Source organism: Megascapheus bottae, chromosome 5 (genome assembly GCF_031878675.1).
Source record: "Megascapheus bottae isolate mThoBot1 chromosome 5, mThoBot2.hap1, whole genome shotgun sequence".
Classification (NCBI taxonomy): domain Eukaryota; kingdom Metazoa; phylum Chordata; class Mammalia; order Rodentia; family Geomyidae; genus Megascapheus; species Megascapheus bottae.
The window spans coordinates 47781917-47799615 of NC_143513.1; the positions used below are offsets into that span (position 1 = coordinate 47781917).

At 35.0% G+C, this 17699-nt stretch overlaps 1 protein-coding gene across 1 annotated transcript in view; it reads left to right on the forward strand.

Annotated features, from left to right (window-relative positions):
• Positions 1–17304, forward strand: part of Cfap69 (cilia and flagella associated protein 69) — a 51573-nt gene extending 34269 nt beyond the window's left edge. Inside the window, exons 15-24 of the mRNA XM_090333061.1 lie at positions 1176–1294; positions 3260–3378; positions 5513–5594; positions 6599–6791; positions 8818–8955; positions 9603–9679; positions 11208–11405; positions 13639–13725; positions 16599–16703; positions 16839–17304. Of these exons, the coding sequence (XP_090189187.1) occupies positions 1176–1294; positions 3260–3378; positions 5513–5594; positions 6599–6791; positions 8818–8955; positions 9603–9679; positions 11208–11405; positions 13639–13725; positions 16599–16703; positions 16839–16985 (1265 nt within the window). The 3' untranslated portion in view covers positions 16986–17304. The remainder of the gene's footprint in view (positions 1–1175; positions 1295–3259; positions 3379–5512; positions 5595–6598; positions 6792–8817; positions 8956–9602; positions 9680–11207; positions 11406–13638; positions 13726–16598; positions 16704–16838) is intronic.
• Positions 17305–17699: the final 395 nt, after the last annotated feature.

A 17699-nucleotide genomic window follows, 5' to 3' on the forward strand; every position in this document is an offset into this window, starting at 1 on the left:
AAGGTTAATTGTATAGTGAGGGACCAAGAGAGAAGAGGTTTTAAATCTGAAAAATCATCCTAAGTGAAAAGACACTGAGGGGTTGGGCACTGATACTTTGTATGCAATACTATATAATCACAAAAATAATCTGGAAGAAATAGAATGATTTAAGATATAATAAAGAAAGGATAAAGGCAGTGAGTTAATGGATACCTAAGTATAATTAAATTAATTCCATATTAGTGTACTATGTGTTACTAACTACAGGGAACTCTACAGGCATACACCCAGATAAAGAGAATGAAACTCCCTGGAAGGAAACTACTGAGACTACTCTGTATTATTCTTTTGAAGGTGCTCCTGATAAAAGAACAAGAGTCCCTTCTGTCCATGACATGCCCTGAACTGGCTCTACAGAGGGTTCATGCAACCACTAGGGTCTGATTATGCATTTTTAATTTATTCCTTAAAGGACTAAGAATAGTTCTCCTGTTAGGAGAGAAAAAATTACTTTTATTATTTAAGCCTAAAAGATGATTGTTTTATTGTGAATGCCATTTAAACAGTTTAGTTACTGTTTTTAAGTCCTTTTAAGGGACTTTCAAGGGAAAGATTTTAAAGGTTATAGAATTCTGACATCTGAAGTTATTGAAGAGCAATTTCAAGCAGATATAAGGAGAAGATGCCAAAAGAAGTAACAGAGACAGAAGACATACTTAGACAGCTTATTCACATATAATGGCTTTGTAACAACAAGAGATAGGGAAGACTACAATAAAACATTTTTGTAATATATTTATACAGGTAATTATCTCTGCGTCTTGAAAGGAGGCTACATACTTTTAAACAGAGTTTAGCAGGCAAAGTTTGTTAGGCATCTTTGAAAGATACTCCATTAGCTCTGTACTACAAATTAACATATGTGAGACTGATTGTATTGACATATTCTGTATTCCTGGAAACACACATGAGTATATATAGGAATTCTTTATATGTGAGGCTACCGATGGATGGCATTGAGAATTTAGGGAGTCATTATTTAGAGACTGTCCACAGTCTCTAGATTATAATGCAGTGAAAATAGTCCCTTCTAAAATAGTTTCTTTGTCTAGAGAAACTACTTTAGAAGAGATTTTTCACCAGCAACTGACCAAAACAAAATAATTTTATATTCTTTAAAATTTTCACACTAGGAATCTTCAAAAATACAATAAAGGAGCCTAGTGAAAAGGAAGAGGCCATTGTTTTAGAAATCCAGTCTGATATATTAATTATCTTATCAGGCTTGTGTGAGCATCATTTTCAAAGAAAGGTATGTATTCCTGTAAATGTCAGTTTTGTTCAGATCTGCCAAACACCTAGGAATCCTATAAATATTTTTAATTCTGTCAAAGCTCAATTTAATAATTAAGGTATTGTTTAAATGTTGTAGTATAGTAAGATCTAGTATTTTTATAATTAAATATTACTCATATCAAAATGCATGATTTTAAATAGATTATTTGGTGTAGGGTTTGAAATATATACCAATTTAACTAATATTCCAGTTTGAGAATATACATTTCCCTGTACATTCCCATGTCTCCATGCAATTTCTTTATCTCCTTAGCAACTATGCCTCCTCTTAGCCACAGATTGATTTTGTCTATTCTTTTATACTGTATTACTGGAATCACAGTTGTTTATTACTTATTTCTGTCACCGAGAAAGAAATAACAGGTATTCTTTTTTCATATATTTTTATTGTAATTGATAGAAGGGTTACATTATATTCACCAGATAGAAGGTGCCTTACTTCACATACATTGATACCCCTTTCTCATGTCTTGGTCCCCATTTCCCTCCCCCCAACCCTACCCCTCATCTTGTTTTCCTCCCTTCCCTATCCCACTTCAAATAACCAAATACACATATATACAATATATCAGATAACCAGGTGAAATACTGTAACAATATTAGATAACCAAGGGACAACAAAACAGATGAGAGATAACAATAACAGGTATTCTTAAATATATCCATATTGCTGCATTATCAATAGTTCCTTTTTATTGCTTGATAATAGTACTCTATTGTATGAGCATACCAAAATATGTTTGCTATTATCCTATTGAGTCATTATGAACAAATTTTCAATGAACATTCTTGAACTACTTTTTGTGGATATAATTTTAATTTCTCTTGAATAAATACCTAAGAATTGAATTAATGTATATAAAGTAATATGTGCTGATTATAAGAAACTGGCTAATAGTTTTCCAAAGTGAATTGTATTATTGTTCTTGTTCAGATTTCAATTGGGCTCATACCTAAAACTGAAATACCATAAGTGAGCTTGTGACTCATGTCTATAATCTTAGCTACTCAGGAAGCTGAGATCTGAGGATCACAGTTGGAAGCCAGTTCCCAGCAGAAAAGATCAGAGACTCTCATCTCCAATTAGCATCAAGCCAAAAAACTCAGAAAGAGTACCTAAGCCTTGAGTTCAAGCCCATGACCAACCAAAAATAAAGTGAAAAAAAAGGAAGAAATAAAAAAGGAAGGAAAGGAAGGAAGGAAGGAAGGAAGGAAGGAAGGAAGGAAGGAAGGAAGGAAGGAAGGAAGGAAAGAAGAAAGACAAAAGCAAAAGTCACAATAGTTAGGTTGATGGATTTGGGGGGAAGGCAACAGGAATAATGCATGTCCACGTAGCTCTCAGTCTTGATACCATTTCTTGTCTTTTTCTTTATGCTATGTCTGTTCTCTTCTATGTCAGAAGCTTCCTTGATAGGAACCAAAAGAGAACAAGGCAATAAGAAAGACAATTGTTCAGGGGAAAATACTAAATGGTAATAATCTCATACAAATTGTTAAAGGCGTAACTACCTTTAGTTATGCTCTCTTGAGAATATTATCTTCTATGATACTTGTTAATATCCCATAACTGATATGAGAAATCAGTTATTTCTCTGCACTCTATAGTCTACACTGTTTTGTTATAACATGAAAAAATCCACAGGGCAAAACTCAATTATTTTTAACAGGTAATTAGAAAATGGCTAAGTTTCAAAGGAACATTATGTAGACATGTTGATTAATGCCCTCTTTTAAAATGATTCACTCTATAAAACTTTGTCTTAAGTTCCTGGGAGCAAGTTACAAATGCAGTTTTCCTTACATTGTAACTAACAGTATTTTTCTCATAGAAAAATAATAGTTTTATGGGATAGGCTAAAGTAGGAAAATAAGATATTGCATATTTATTTTAGAAATAATCTTAAACAAATCTTTTAAACAGGAAATTTTTGGAACTGAAGGAGTAGATATAATTCTCCATGTAATGAAGACTGACCCTAAGAAGTTACAGAGTGGCTTGGGCTATAATGTACTCCTTTTTAGTACATTAGACAGCATTTGGTAAGTATTACTATAATTAAGTTGAGCACAATCACAGCTGAAGAAAATTTATTCCTGTACTATGTGCATCATTATTTTTCACTCAAAACTTTACAAAAGGGGATGGGAATGTGTCCTAGTGCTTGCCTAGCATGAACAAAGCCCTTGGTTCAATTCCTTGCTACCACATGCACAGAAAAAGCCAGAAGTGGTGCTGTGGCTTCAAGTGGCAGAGCACTAGCCTTGAGAAAGCCTAAGGACAGTGCCCAAGGGCCTCAATTCAAGCCCCAGGACTGGCAAAAAGAAAAGAAAAGGAAAAAAAAAAAAACTTGAGCAGGGAGTTTAGCCTAGTGGTAGAGTGCTTGCCTAGCATGCAGAAGATTCCTGGGTACCACATACATAGAAAAAAGCCAGAAGTGGTGCTGAGGCTCAAGAGGTAAATCTCTAGCCTTGAGAAAGTCCAAGGACAGTGCTCAAGCCCTGAGCTCAAGCTCAGGACTGGCAAAAAAAAAAAAGAAAAAGAAAAAAAAGAGAAAAGAAAAAAAGAAAAAGAAAAAAAAAACTTTTACCGAAGAACTCACTGGTTACTAATCACCTACATTGGGAAAGCCATCTGCTTTATTCACTAATCCAGCTGGTTATATCATCCAGGAACATGCATATAGATTAAATGCCTCATCACCTAAAGATAGTAAAACCTAGAACCATCAAATTAGCAAAACAAAGTTGTTGAATTTTTTAAAATCAGTTGTGGGGCTTTAACTCAGCCTGTTCCTCAGAGCTGTTCCTGAGCTCTACAGCTCAAGATTAGTGCTCTACCACTTGAGTAACAGTGCCACTTCCAGTTTTTTGGTGGTTGATTGAAGATAAGAGTCTCTCAGAATTTTGTGCCTAGGCTGGCTTTGATCCGCGATCCTCAGATCTCTGCCTCCTGAGTAGCTACGATTACAGGTGTGAAACACCAGTGCCCAGCAAAGTTCTTGAATTTTTGAGTGCCCATTTCTACCCTCCATATACAAACATAGATACATATACACATATATACATATATAAACACATGCACACATACACGTATACAAACACAGTCATACCCTCCATATATCATAGTCATGAAACAAGCAGAGAAGCCAGGTGTCTTGTTTTTGAAAGAGAACCATTTACCCAGAAAGATGAGCCTAGCTTCCTGAAAGGAACAGGTATGAGTGTTCGCTCCACTACTATTGCCAGCAAATAGCTTTTTCAGCTATGTTCATGCTGGAGAAAAACAATATAAATAGGCATGACAGCAATGTCATCCCTACACTCCAGCATGATCTGCACAGTGCTAAACAGCAGGCTCTTGAGCAGATAATCTCAACTGGAAACATAAGATTCAGTCAATGTTTGTCAGATATTTGAGGTATATCAACACTGTGAGCAATAACAAGTAAATAAGCTGAAAATATAGTTCTTAAGAAAACAAAGAATATCTTTAAGATTAATTAATGTTGGGCTGGGAGTTTGGCCTAGTGGTTAAAGTGCTTGCTTTGCATGCACAAAGACCCGGGTTCGATTCCTTGGTACCACATACATAGAAAAAAGCTGGAAGTGGTGCTGAGGCTCAAGTGGTAGAGCTCTAGCCGTGAAAAAGTCCAAGGACAGTGCTCAGACCCTGAACTCAAGGCCAGGACTGGCAAAAAAAAAAAAAGATTAATGTCATGAAAGCACAGAAGAGTGGTGCACTTGCAGAAGAGAACTAGGCACCAATGAGGAAGAGTTACCTGGTACTGGTTAAGAAAAGTTGAAATTGAACTACACTGTAAAGTTTCTCCAAAGTTCTGTTTGTAGGCAATAAGCATTAGTTAACTAAATTACCTACCAAAAAATAGATTCCTTGAGAGTGTTTGGATAGACAGAAAGCTATACAAAATGAATTTAAGCTGCCGGGAGTTTGGCCTAGTGGTTAAAGTGCTTGCCTAGCATGCATGAAGACCCGGGTTTGATTCCTCGGTACCACATACATAGAAAAAAGCCAGAAATAGTGCTGAGGCTCAAGTGGTAGAACTCTATAGCCTTGAGAAAGTCCAAGGACAGTGCTCAGGCCCTGAGCTCAAGTTCAGGACTGGCAAAAAAAAATGAATTTAATAATGAATGAGTAACTTTCCTTTAATTTAAGGTGCTGTGTTTTGGGGTGTTATCCCTCAGAGGATTACTTTCTTGAAAAAGAAGGCATTTTTCTCCTTTTGGATATATTGGCAGTAAGTATGGTTAAAACAATTTTAAGACAAAAGATAACTATGTCTATGCTAACCTTGGCAAGCTAGGTGATACAGAATCCATGTTTGGGAATGAAATGTGCTCCTACGTAATGCTCAGATGTATTCTTTTAAGCCAAATCAGTCAGGAGTTTCAAAAACCACTGTCATAATAAAGGTTCTAAAAATTCCTCCAGTTAAGAAATCATGTTTACTTAGGTTAGTGTTTTGAAATATAGGCAGAGATTTGAGTTTATTCTCTGAACTCCATCAACTTGCCACCATTCTTGATTTTATTAACAGAATACTAAGTCTCCTTTAACAAATGTCATTATTTGTGTTTCTGAAAGAAAAGTCCTAAATTACTCGTTTTCATCTATACATCATGAATAACAACAATATTTAACCCATCACACTATTGGAAGGATTAAATGAGCTACACTGCATGTGTGCCTGTGCACACATACATATACTCATGGTTGTACATATGAACATGTGTGTGTGTTGGTCCTGGGGCTTGAACTCAGAACTGGCACAAATAAAAAGAAAGGAAAAAGTATAATAGTATCTTTTATAAAAGGAAACATCCTTTAAATTCAGAAAGATTACATTGATGCTTTGCCATATTCTACTTATTAGTAATATATTATAAAAATTCCAAAAATATTTTACATGAAAAAACTATTAAGCATATCTCTATTTTTTAGAAATCATTGGGGTTTTTTTGTGGGTCATGGGGCTCGAACTCGGCCTGAGCACTGTCCCTGAGCTCCTCAGCTCAAGGCGACCACTCTACCCTTGAGCCACAGCCCCACTTCCAATTTTCTAGAGGTTAATTGGAGATAAGAGTCTCAGGTCCTTTTGTGCCCTGGCTGGTTTTGAACATTGATATTCAGATCTCAGCCTCCTGAGTAGCTAGGATTACAGGCATGAGCCACTGCGCCCAGCTAGATAATCATTCTTAACATTTATTGTAACTCTTCTCTTTGTCTGTTTTCTTGCTGAAGTTGAACCAAAAGAAGTTCTGTAATCTAATACTTGGAATAATGGTTGAATTTTGTGATAATCCCAAAACTGCGGCTCATGTCAATGCCTGGCGAGGAAAGAAGGATCAGACAGCTGCAAGTCTTTTAATTAAATTGTGGAGAAAGGAAGAGAAAGAACTAGGTGTAAAACGAGACAGAAGTGGGAAGATCGTTGGTAAGGGTATTCATAATTGTTAGAAGATGCGTTTTTTAGAAAGTGATCATTATATGAAAAGCACACAGCCATAATGCCATGTGCATTTTATTGTATAAATTAATACTTGGCCAGGAGTGTGGTCTAGTGGTAGAGTGCTTATCTAGCATGCATGAAGCCCTGGGTTCAATTCCTTAGTACCACATACACAGAAAAATGCCCGAAGTGGTGCTGTGGCTCAAGTGGTAGAGTGCTAGACTTGAAAAAGCCCAGGGACAGTGCCCAGGCCCTAAATTCTAGCTCCAGGACTGGCAAAAAAAATAAATAAATAAAAATCAAACAAAATAAAATATTTGTCAGTTGGGTATCAGTGGCTACCTAGCTACTCAGGAGGGTGAAATCTGAGGATCACTGTTCAAAGCCGGTCTAGGCAGAGAAATCCCTGTGAGACTGTTCTCTCCAATTAACCACTCAAAAACTGGAAGTGGAGCTATTTATCAAAATTAACTCCAAGAAATGGTTATAGAAGTTTTTGTTTTTTTCTTTTTGCTGCCTTGTCTTTGTTTTTATTTTCTTTTTGTCTTGTCAGTTTATCTGTCTTTGGGTGGATGAAGGGAAGCAAGAAATGATGAGACCAAGGGTGAACAAATGCAGCAGTGATACTCATGAGACACCCTGTGGAAAATAAACTACAATTTGTGGGTGGAGACAGGAGGGGAAAACTGGGAGAGAGCAAGAGGAGGCGTGACATTGTCCAAAAGGAATGTATTTATACCTGCCACATATTACTTAAACCTCTCTGTCCATCACCTTTATCATAAAAACTAAGAAAATATTTTTAAGGAAAATGTGAGGACTTTTGTCCCATGTTTAGTTCTTTCATTAGTGCTTGAAGAGCTTACCAATATACTTCATGAGTAATTGGAAGGAATCTAAGCAAACTGATTGCAGATTTATATTTTTGTAGAATGTTCTCCCAATGTTGTATTCAGCTGTGTTCTTTAACTCAAAAACTAGTAGTTCTTTATGAGGAAATTTAATTAGATGTCCAGCTCTTAAAAGTGCATTCAGGAACATTTTCCTACCAATAAAGGTTGAGGTGTAAATAAACTATTTGGAAGCAATTTTTACAATATATTTTAATAATGTTTGTGCAACTTAATTTTTACATGAAAGAATATGTTGTTTGCTAATAAAAATCAATTAAGTATTCATAGTTTTTATTACCTAACTTTAATAAGGCTTAGTTGTCAGAATGTATTGTTCTCTTATATATTCTATAATGCTATATTACATATTCTGAAGACTTCAAAATTCATAATGTGTAGAAGACAGTCCAAGACGGACTTTCCAGGGCCTAGTTATATCATATCTTCCTTTTCTCTGCCATGTTTCTTTTCTAATCAACTTTACTACTCAGTTTTTCAAATTCTTATTGTGGTTTTATTAAAACACATTCATGTTTTAAAATGAAAATCTATTTCTAATATCTGTCTTCAATCTGTTTTTACAAATTGAATTTCAATAGCTATCATCATAAAATAGCTCTTATACTTGTAGCATACTATTGAAAACAAAATTGAAGGAGGTAACATTGCTAATAATTTTGTTTTGGGATCTCAAAATTTTAGAAGATATTTTACATAAAAATTACACATCCAGTGAATAATTTTGTTATTTTTTTCATATTTTATACAAGCAACATAGATTAAAGCTGTATGTATTGCCACAGAATAGTAACGAGAATTTCTGATTATGTGTTCAACACAACATGGCTGTAAATGTAGCTCAGTAATAGAGGGTTTGCCTAGCATGAGCAGGTCTCTTTATCTACCACGGCAAAAAAATGGAGGAAAAGGGGAGAGGAGAAAGGTAAGTATACGTAACTATATACACATATATACATAACACTATATAGAGATGATAGATAGTATAGCACTATTTTTCTGTTGTAATATAGTTTATACATAGACCGCAGTCTCAGGATGAATTATTTAATTTTGTTTTTAAATGCCCCCTCTATATCTCCATGCTATCTAATGATTAGATACAAAGCACCCTCTATTTACTAGTTTTCAAGAGGAGCAAAGAATCATGCCGCTGCCTGCTAACTGCCCTTCCATTGCAGTTATGGATGTTGCAGAGAATATCAGAGCAAAAATTTATGCTGTTTTGGGCAAACTAGGTAAGAAACTGCTTCTCCTCCTCCATGTCTCTGACCATTGCTGCACACTGATGTTACATTCCATAAATCAACTTCCCTGCATGCAAATAGATGGATGTTCTAGTGTACCTCCATACACAAGTAGCAATGCTAACTACAGAACCTTTAAGTCAGCAGTATTTTAAAAACAAGCTTCCAGTGCATAATCACGCCATGGCTCAAGGGCTAGGGCAGTAGCCTTGAGCTGAATTGCTCAGAGTTCAGGTCCTATAACTGACAAAAATAAATAGTTTCCAGTGCAAACCAGGACTCTAGAAGTTAGTTTAAATGTTGAGAGTTAAACATTAGTATTCTGAATCAGCTGAGTCTTTTTGCTTTGTTTTAGGGGGGGGGGGTTGTTAAGCTTTTGCTTTCATTAATGAAAATGTTCTCTTAAACTCAGGCTTCTACGAAATATCTTTAACCAAAATATGGGAAGGATGATTTCTCTTCTAATGACTAGATAAGGATAATCTGGCTAAAGCTTTTTTTGTGATAGGAGGAGCTGACTTTCATGGGAAGTTTTCATAAATCAGCATTATATCAGAAATAATTGTTTACATTTATCTTAATGACCAATATGTGCTTCTTGGAATCAAAGTGATTTTCTCCTTGTAAATTTGGTTTAGATTTTGAAAATTTACCTGGTCTATCAGCTGAAGATTTTGTCACCCTCTGTATCATACACAGATATCTTGATTTTAAAGTAAGTGCAACTTTAATAACTTTATTATTAAAATACATTGTGTCAGGGTGGGAGTTTGACCTAGTGGTAGAGTGCTTGCCTAGTATGCACAAAGACCTGGGTTCGATTCCTCAGTACCACATACATAGAAAAAAAAAGCCGGAACTGATGCTGTGTCTCAGGTGGTAGAGCTCTAGCCTTGAGAAAAAAAAATAAACCCAAGGACAATGTGCAGGCCCCAAGTTCAAGTCCAAGGACTGGCAAAAAAAATATATATATATATATTATGGCAGAAAATAAATTGAGAACTCATAACTGCATACATATGGTTTTCATGTATAGTTTTTATTTTGTTTTATATCAATACTATTTAAAAACATTAATTTGGTATGTTTTATGGAATAAGAATTTATCCAACTATGAATTTATGAAAAAAGATGGTATTACTGACATAAAACTGTTCAGGAACCTAACAGAAATTTATCACATAATTTCTTTTCTTTGGAGAACATCAGGAGTTAGAATAAATCATATTAAAGACTGCTTATATATTATATATGTATTTCATCAATACATTGTTAATCATTTCATCAAATTCGATTAAAAGAAATAAAGTTGACTACTACCTACACTGTTATCATTAATTAAATGCTTTTGAAGTATTAAGAAAATCTTCAGTAAATATCCTCTTTCTACTAATTAGTACTATTATTTTAGTGTTATAATTGAATAAACCCCTATTTCTAATGAAAACAATATCAGTTATCAAATGATTGCTGTGTCATTTCAAACACTCCAGCATATTCACATCAGAATATGAGATGAAGCGACTGCTAGATGGAACCATAGAGTTAACAAGTTGGAAGTCAATTGTGATTTGTCTTTGCTAGGTGAGCACCAGGGGCCTATTTCTCTGAGTGATCCTGAGTTGGGGTACCAGGAATTCTTATATTCTTATATTCTCCTACCAGTTCAGCTTCACCTAGCCTTCATATGAGGATTTAGGAAGGAAAAGTAGCACTAGTTCAGAAAATTGAGAATAGCAATTTCTGTAGTAACTAACCAAACAAAGCAACTATAATCCAGAGGGCATGGAATATGGCAGAGAACTGGGTATAGGTGGTAGAACTCTATAAATGAACACATTGAATCACTGAAAAACATTTTGTAATCTACTTTTTTTTCCTTTTGGTGCCAGTTCCAGGGCTTGAACTCAGGGCCCCACAACTTTACTCAGTATTTATGTTCACAGCTGCCATTCAACCACTTGAGCTATACCTCTGGCCCAGCTTCCTTTTAACTTGTTAACTGGAGATTGAGTCTAACAGAGTTTTCTTTCTCTGCTTGTTTCGAACCATGATCTTCAGATCTCAGTCTCTAATTATAGTGTAAATTAGGCACCTGATAAATTACTTCTAAAAATATAACTAGTGTCTATCCCCCATGAATAAATTTTAAAAGTTTGAACATTAACAGGAGTGACCAGCCACATAAAGGAGAGGACCTAATTGTATCCACTATTTTTGGTTAATTTGATTTTGCAAAACAGGTTGGAGAAATATGGAATGAAATATGTGAAGAAATAAAATTGGAAAAGTTAAGACCAGTCACTTCAGATAGAGCAATTTTGGAAGCTATTACAACAGCATCAAAAAATATTGGAAAGATGGTTGTTTCTTTGCAAAGTGAAATGATTGAGAGCCAAGCACGCCAAGATATGCAAAATGAGCAAAAAGTATATTCAAAAGTAAGCCTCAGAAACCATTGATTCTTTGAAGCATGGGATACTAATTTCAAATTATAAACTTTATATAGGACATATTTGTCTTGTGAATATTTCAGGCTGGGATTTATTTTGTTTTCTCTAATACTGTCAGTGTCTTCTGGCAGTTTTAAAAGAAACCATGAAACTAATAATTTAAAATTAATGTGTACAATATTGTTTATGACAATATTATTACTAGATTTCTAGAGTCATATTTTAACAGGTCAAGAAAACCCAAATTACTGAACTGTTAAACAAGGCTCCAAAAGTTATAGTCTATTTAAGTATATATATCTAACAAATTCTTTATGACCATTTATTTGAATCCACATGCATACATTTGTAAGGGCAAAAGTTGGCCCTATTCTCTCATTCTTACTAGTTTGCAACTGGTAATCAATCAGATTCATCTTCATCTCAGTGCCAAAATATTATGAGTACCCATTCTACAGATCAGAGAAAAACTGGTCTCTGACTTGAGTTAATTTGTAACGGCTTATCAGGAAACTATAAGATATTTGCCTAAAGCTATATGGATAGAAAAATGAACACATTTGTTTCTGAGCAGGTAAGTGAGCTTGCCGAGAGATATAGTGATATAATTCTTCATTTCTACTTTGTGATCTTTTATGAAAACAATTAAGTACTTTAAACTCTTTTTGGTGATTTCCAAAGTATTTTCTTTTCTTCATATATGTTTATTGTAATTAATAGAAGGGTTATATTATATTCACCAGGTAGAAGGTGCATTACTTCACAAACATTGATACCCTTTCTCATGTCTTGGTCCCCATTTCCTTCCCCCCTACCCCTGCCCCTCATGTACTATGTTATCTCTCATCTCTTTTGCTGTCCCTTGGTTATCTCATATTGTTACAGCATTTTACCTTGTAATCTGATATATTGTATATATGTTTATTTGGTTATTCCAAAGGATTTTCTAATGCCTGATCTTGTCACATAGACTATGAATATTTGTATTTTCAGCCTAGTAGAAACAATGTGTGTGTCTACTTGTGGATTCCATTCCATCTTATACACTTCATTGCATGAAAGTTTTACTTTCTAAATATTTTTATATTATGCTTGGAACTCTACTACTTGAAATGTACCTTCACTCTTACAAGGCATTTTTTAAAGAATTTGTTAACATTGATTTTTACATCATATTTCAAATGACATGTTCAACAAACAAGTATTCAAGAAGGGAATCTCTATATACAATCACTGGCACTTAGTTTTTAGAACTTAATCAAAATTAGGGTAAGGGTTTTTATATCATAGATACATATTAAACTATGTAATAAAACATGTCTATAGAGTCACAGGTTTTTGTGTCTATGTAGTTGTGTTTTAAATCCTGCCATTTATATGGTTTGTTCTGAAATGCACCTCATGCTACTTCGTTACTTTTAGTACTTTTGAATGCCAGGATGTTTGACATAGTAAGTAAATGATGTCAATTATAATAAGTAGCCTGTTGAGAATACATTTTGTAGTTCATCAGTCACTTATCTAGACTACATGGCCACAACAAATTTGACATTAACAGAAGTGCCTGCCATGGTACAGGCATTAATTAGAAGTAGTTTCACCAATATAGTTTTGTATAAAACAATTATCCATGGACAGAAGGGAATATCTTTATTTTCTCCTGTTAATTTACTGTTGAATCATGTATTTAGTTTATTTTGGCTGTTACATCTTCATAAATGAAAATCATATAAAACAAGCAGTCTTGCTGAGAATTAGTATTAGAATAGCAGTTATGTACCAGGTACTGATGGCTCATACCTGTAATCCTAGCTACTCAAGAGGTTGAGATCTGAGGATTGCTATTTGAAGCCAGCCCATGCAGGAAAGCCCATGAGACTCTTATCTCAAAAAACAAAAACAAAAAAAAAAAACTACTGGAAGAGCCAAAAGTGAAGCTGTGGCTCAAGTGGTAGAACACTAGCCTTAAGCCCAAAGCTCAGGGACATTGCCCAGTCCATTGGTAAAAATAAAATAGCACACACACACACACTAGGTTTATATTATATTTTATGTGAAAATAAATCAAACTTCAGCCACTTAATGAGGTTTTTTTAAATAAGTTATATGAATACTTAATCCTTTTTGAATATCAAGCCTAAAATTTACCTTAGGGATTTTTCCAAAGCCCTTTAGTATTCTTTTATCCATACTACAATCCTTGATTATCTTTCTATTTCAGATACAAGGCACACACAGGCAAAGAGAACTGGCTAATAAATCATGGGAAAATTTCTTAGCTAGAACCTCTAATATTAAAACACTAAAGGTAAGATTTAAAAGTTATTATAAATAACCAGCTCTCCAAGACAGTTAATTTTCAAAAGAGTATGTATTTACTATTTTCTGAAGGCCTTTCTGTAAATACGAAGATTATTAGATTCTCATTGGCAGTGTAGGTGGCCCAAACTGCATTTTCACAGTCACAGAAGTGGCTACTTTGCACTTGATTTGAAAGGACAAAGGAAGTACAAGGGTGATGTTCATGGCCAAGTGAAGGAAGATCATAGCCAGAAATGAGCAGGTGAACTGTGCATTTATTTCCACTTGGAATCATCTCAATTGATGATTTCCATAAGAATCAGAACAGAAAAGGCAACTAACCCATAGTACTCTCTCTCCCAAGGACTTTTACCTTGTATAATTGCTCAGAGAACTCAAAGTTGAAGTAGGAGGTTGCGTCAAACATCCCCTCAGGGGAGAAAAAATGTGATATGTTACTTTAGCTAAGAGAAAACTTTCTAAGAAATGCTCATAATCTTATAATGCTCATTGTTCCCCTTAAATTTGTGAGCAGCACTGTGAGCTTTCAGAATTGCTTTACTTTCTCCTGTCTTTCCCATCATTACTCCCTTGGATATTTCATCAAATGTTATGTAATATTCCTCTGAATACAAATTGGTAAATGTTAAGTGAGTTCATGAAAATAGAGGAACATAACTGAGATAGTAAAACATAAGAGCAGGTGAGCAGTGGCTCACGCCTGTAATCCTAGCTACTCAGGAGGCTCAGAACTGAAGATCAAGGTTCACAGCCAGCCTGGGCACTAAAGAATGTGAGGCTCTTATCTCCAGCTTAACACTAAACAAAAAAATGCGAAGAAAGGCTGTGGCTCCAGGGGGAAAGTCAGGAGCCTTGAGCTGAAGAGCTCAGGGACAGCACCCAGGTCCAGAGTTCAAGCTCCATGACCCCCCCAAAAATAAAATTAAATAAATAAATAAATAAATAAATGGAAAGAAACCATATGAACAAGCTTGCTCAAGTTACCAGGTACCTCCCCTTTCATTCAAAGTTCTTCCTAACTTCATAGGATATTTGTATAGTTACTTCTATTTTTCATGAAACGAGCCTTCTTCCCTGAAGGTCATTTGTTATCTCACACTTCACCTGTTCAATGCCTTATTTATATGGGATACAATTGAACAAATTATACGTTATATTTTTCTGAATATTTGAAACATTTAAGTATACTGAACTGGTATGTAATTAATGCATCCTAATTTTAATTGTTATTATAAAGATGATACGTAGAGTGCTTACATTAGTGAGGTAAAGAGTACCTTTCTTTTTGGACAATGTCACCCTTTCCCTCTCTCCCAGTATTTCCTACCTGTCCCCAACCACAAGTTATATAGTTCATTTTCAGCATAGTGTCTAATGAGTACCACTACTGTATTTGTTCATCCTTTGTCTTTCGTTTCTGTGCCCTTCCGACCCTCCCAAAGATAGATAAAGGAACAACCAAGAAAAAAAAAAGAAAAAGAAACAAAGACAGCAACAAAGCAAAAACCCTCTTGTATTCATTTCCTGGAGTTCATGTCAACAAATATTATTTTATATGATCAGATGCTCATAGGCATTGCACTTTTGTGTTCCTTTCCCAAGAATGTTCACTTTTGGTATCACTGTGCATAAATGCCTAGAGTCCATGTAATTTATCATCTCTAAGCATCTTTAGATCTAATTTCTGCATATCAGAATATGTGCCATTTGTCTCTCTGAACTCAGCTTACCTCACTTAACATGATTTGTTCCAATTCCATGGATTTCCCTGCAAATGGCATTATTTTGGTCTTTTTAATTGCTGTGTAAAATTCCGTGTGTATAGGTGCCACATTTTTTGAATCTACTCATTTATTCTGGGGGATCTGGGGCTCGTTCCGTATCTTGGCTGATGTGACTAGTGCAGCAATGAACATGGATCCTGGCTCAAGACATCATATCTGGGAAGAAGCCCAGGAGTGGTATGGCTGGGTCATAGGGAAGATCCATGTTTAGTTTTCTGAAGAATTCCCAGACTGCTCTCCATAATGATTTTACATTTCCACAAGGCTCCCTTTTGTTTTCCACATCCCCACCATCGGTTGTTGTTTGAATTCTCAATGTTGACTAGTCGAACTGGGGTGAGATGGAATCTCAACATTGCTTTGATTTGCATTTCCTTTATGGCCAGTGATGATGAGCATTTTCTCATATGTTTCTTTGCCATTCTTATTCTTCTGAGAAGTCTCTCCTTTTTCCCCATGCCCACTTAGTGATTGCTGTATTAACTTCGGGAGAGAGTAGTTTCTTGAGTTCCTTGTATAAACTGGATATTAGGTCTTTGTATGATGTATTGGGTTTATTCCCAGATATTATGTATTTGTTGCCTATTGAAAATGGAGTTTTTTTTCTTATTTCCCTCTGTGTTTGTACATTGTTGTTATACAGAAAGGTTGCTGATTTTTTGTGGGTTCTTTTTGTATCCTGCTACTTTGCCAAAGTTATCAATCAGTTCTAGAAGCTTGTATGCACCCTCTTTGAAACAGTCACAGTTTGACATAAATTTTTAATGTCTTATTAAATTATGGGTTAACCACATCTGACTTCCTCAAGACCTGCTTTACTCTTTGGTCACATACAACCATTATCTCAGGAAATCATCAGACTATTTTTTTAGGTTTCTGATCTCTTTACTGATCCAACTTAACACTAATAACTATTTTCTTAGCCTAAATACATAAATACAGACAAATCCAGAGCAGCCTAAGAAATAGCGAAAAGAATGATTCAAGTGCAATTAGATTTAATCTTGATGTGTAATTATTAATAGCTGACTTAATACTTTAATAACAATTATTTCCTTTCCAACTTAATCTTCAGAAAGCAAAGAAGCTTCAAGAGAAGGCTATAGAATCTTCCAAATACAGTGAACGACCTCATAATGCAATATGTCACCGAACCGTGATTAAAGGCCTTAACACAACGGTAAAATTATTTTCCTCCACATCTTTTTCTTAATATTAAGTTCAGGCCCTGAAGAAGTTATTTGCAGTATGGGTGTCCTTTTTTCCACACTAAGACCTTCTAAAGAGTCCTAAGTATTTGTCTTTACTCTTTTAGGTATCCGCTGGTCCGGTAGTAACAGTGGAAAGCACGCCTGTCCGATTATTGGGAGGTCCTCTGGCCGACACAGATATTGCACTTAAAAAGCTTCCTGTTCGAGGAGGAGCCTTGCAGAGGGTGAAAACAGTCAAAACTCTGGATTAGCCAAAAAAGAGTATTCCTACCTAATAAGACATGCTTGAGACCTTTTGAAATAAATTCTGCTTTTAATTTTTAGGAAAATATATATTTATATACAAATGTAAAGCAAATATTTTAGAATAAATATTTTAGTAAAATTCTACAAAAAATATAATAAGGACATACAGGTTATATTTTAAGAATATTAACATATAATATTGGGCAAGTTGTTAGAAAAAAACTGCTAATTCTCTCAAATGAAATTATAGTCACAAACCCTTTTGGGTTTCAGTTCTCCTATTATATAGGCTCTATCACCTCTCTCTCTCTCTCTCTCTCTCTCTCTCTCCTCTGTCTCTCTCTCTCTCTCTCTCCTCTCTCTCTCTCTCTCATATATGTATATGTCTATATACATATATATATATATATATCTGAAGTAACAGTTAGTGGGATCTTTTTCTTTTCCGTCTTCTGGTTTTCATTCTCTCAGGTTCATGCCCAGCACAGAAGAGTGTACGAATGTTTTTCAATAGTTTTTGTAACTGCCTCTACATGGTGGAACCTCTGATTAGGTACATGCCACTCTGAGCACTTCCTTATGACACTAGTCAAATCTGAATACTCTCCACATCTGAAGCCAGAAGCAAGTCCAAGCCACCCAAAATGTGGAGAGAGAGGGAATCAAGCAACTGTTATCAGAAGTATACACAAGAACTAGACAAAAATAAATACATTGGT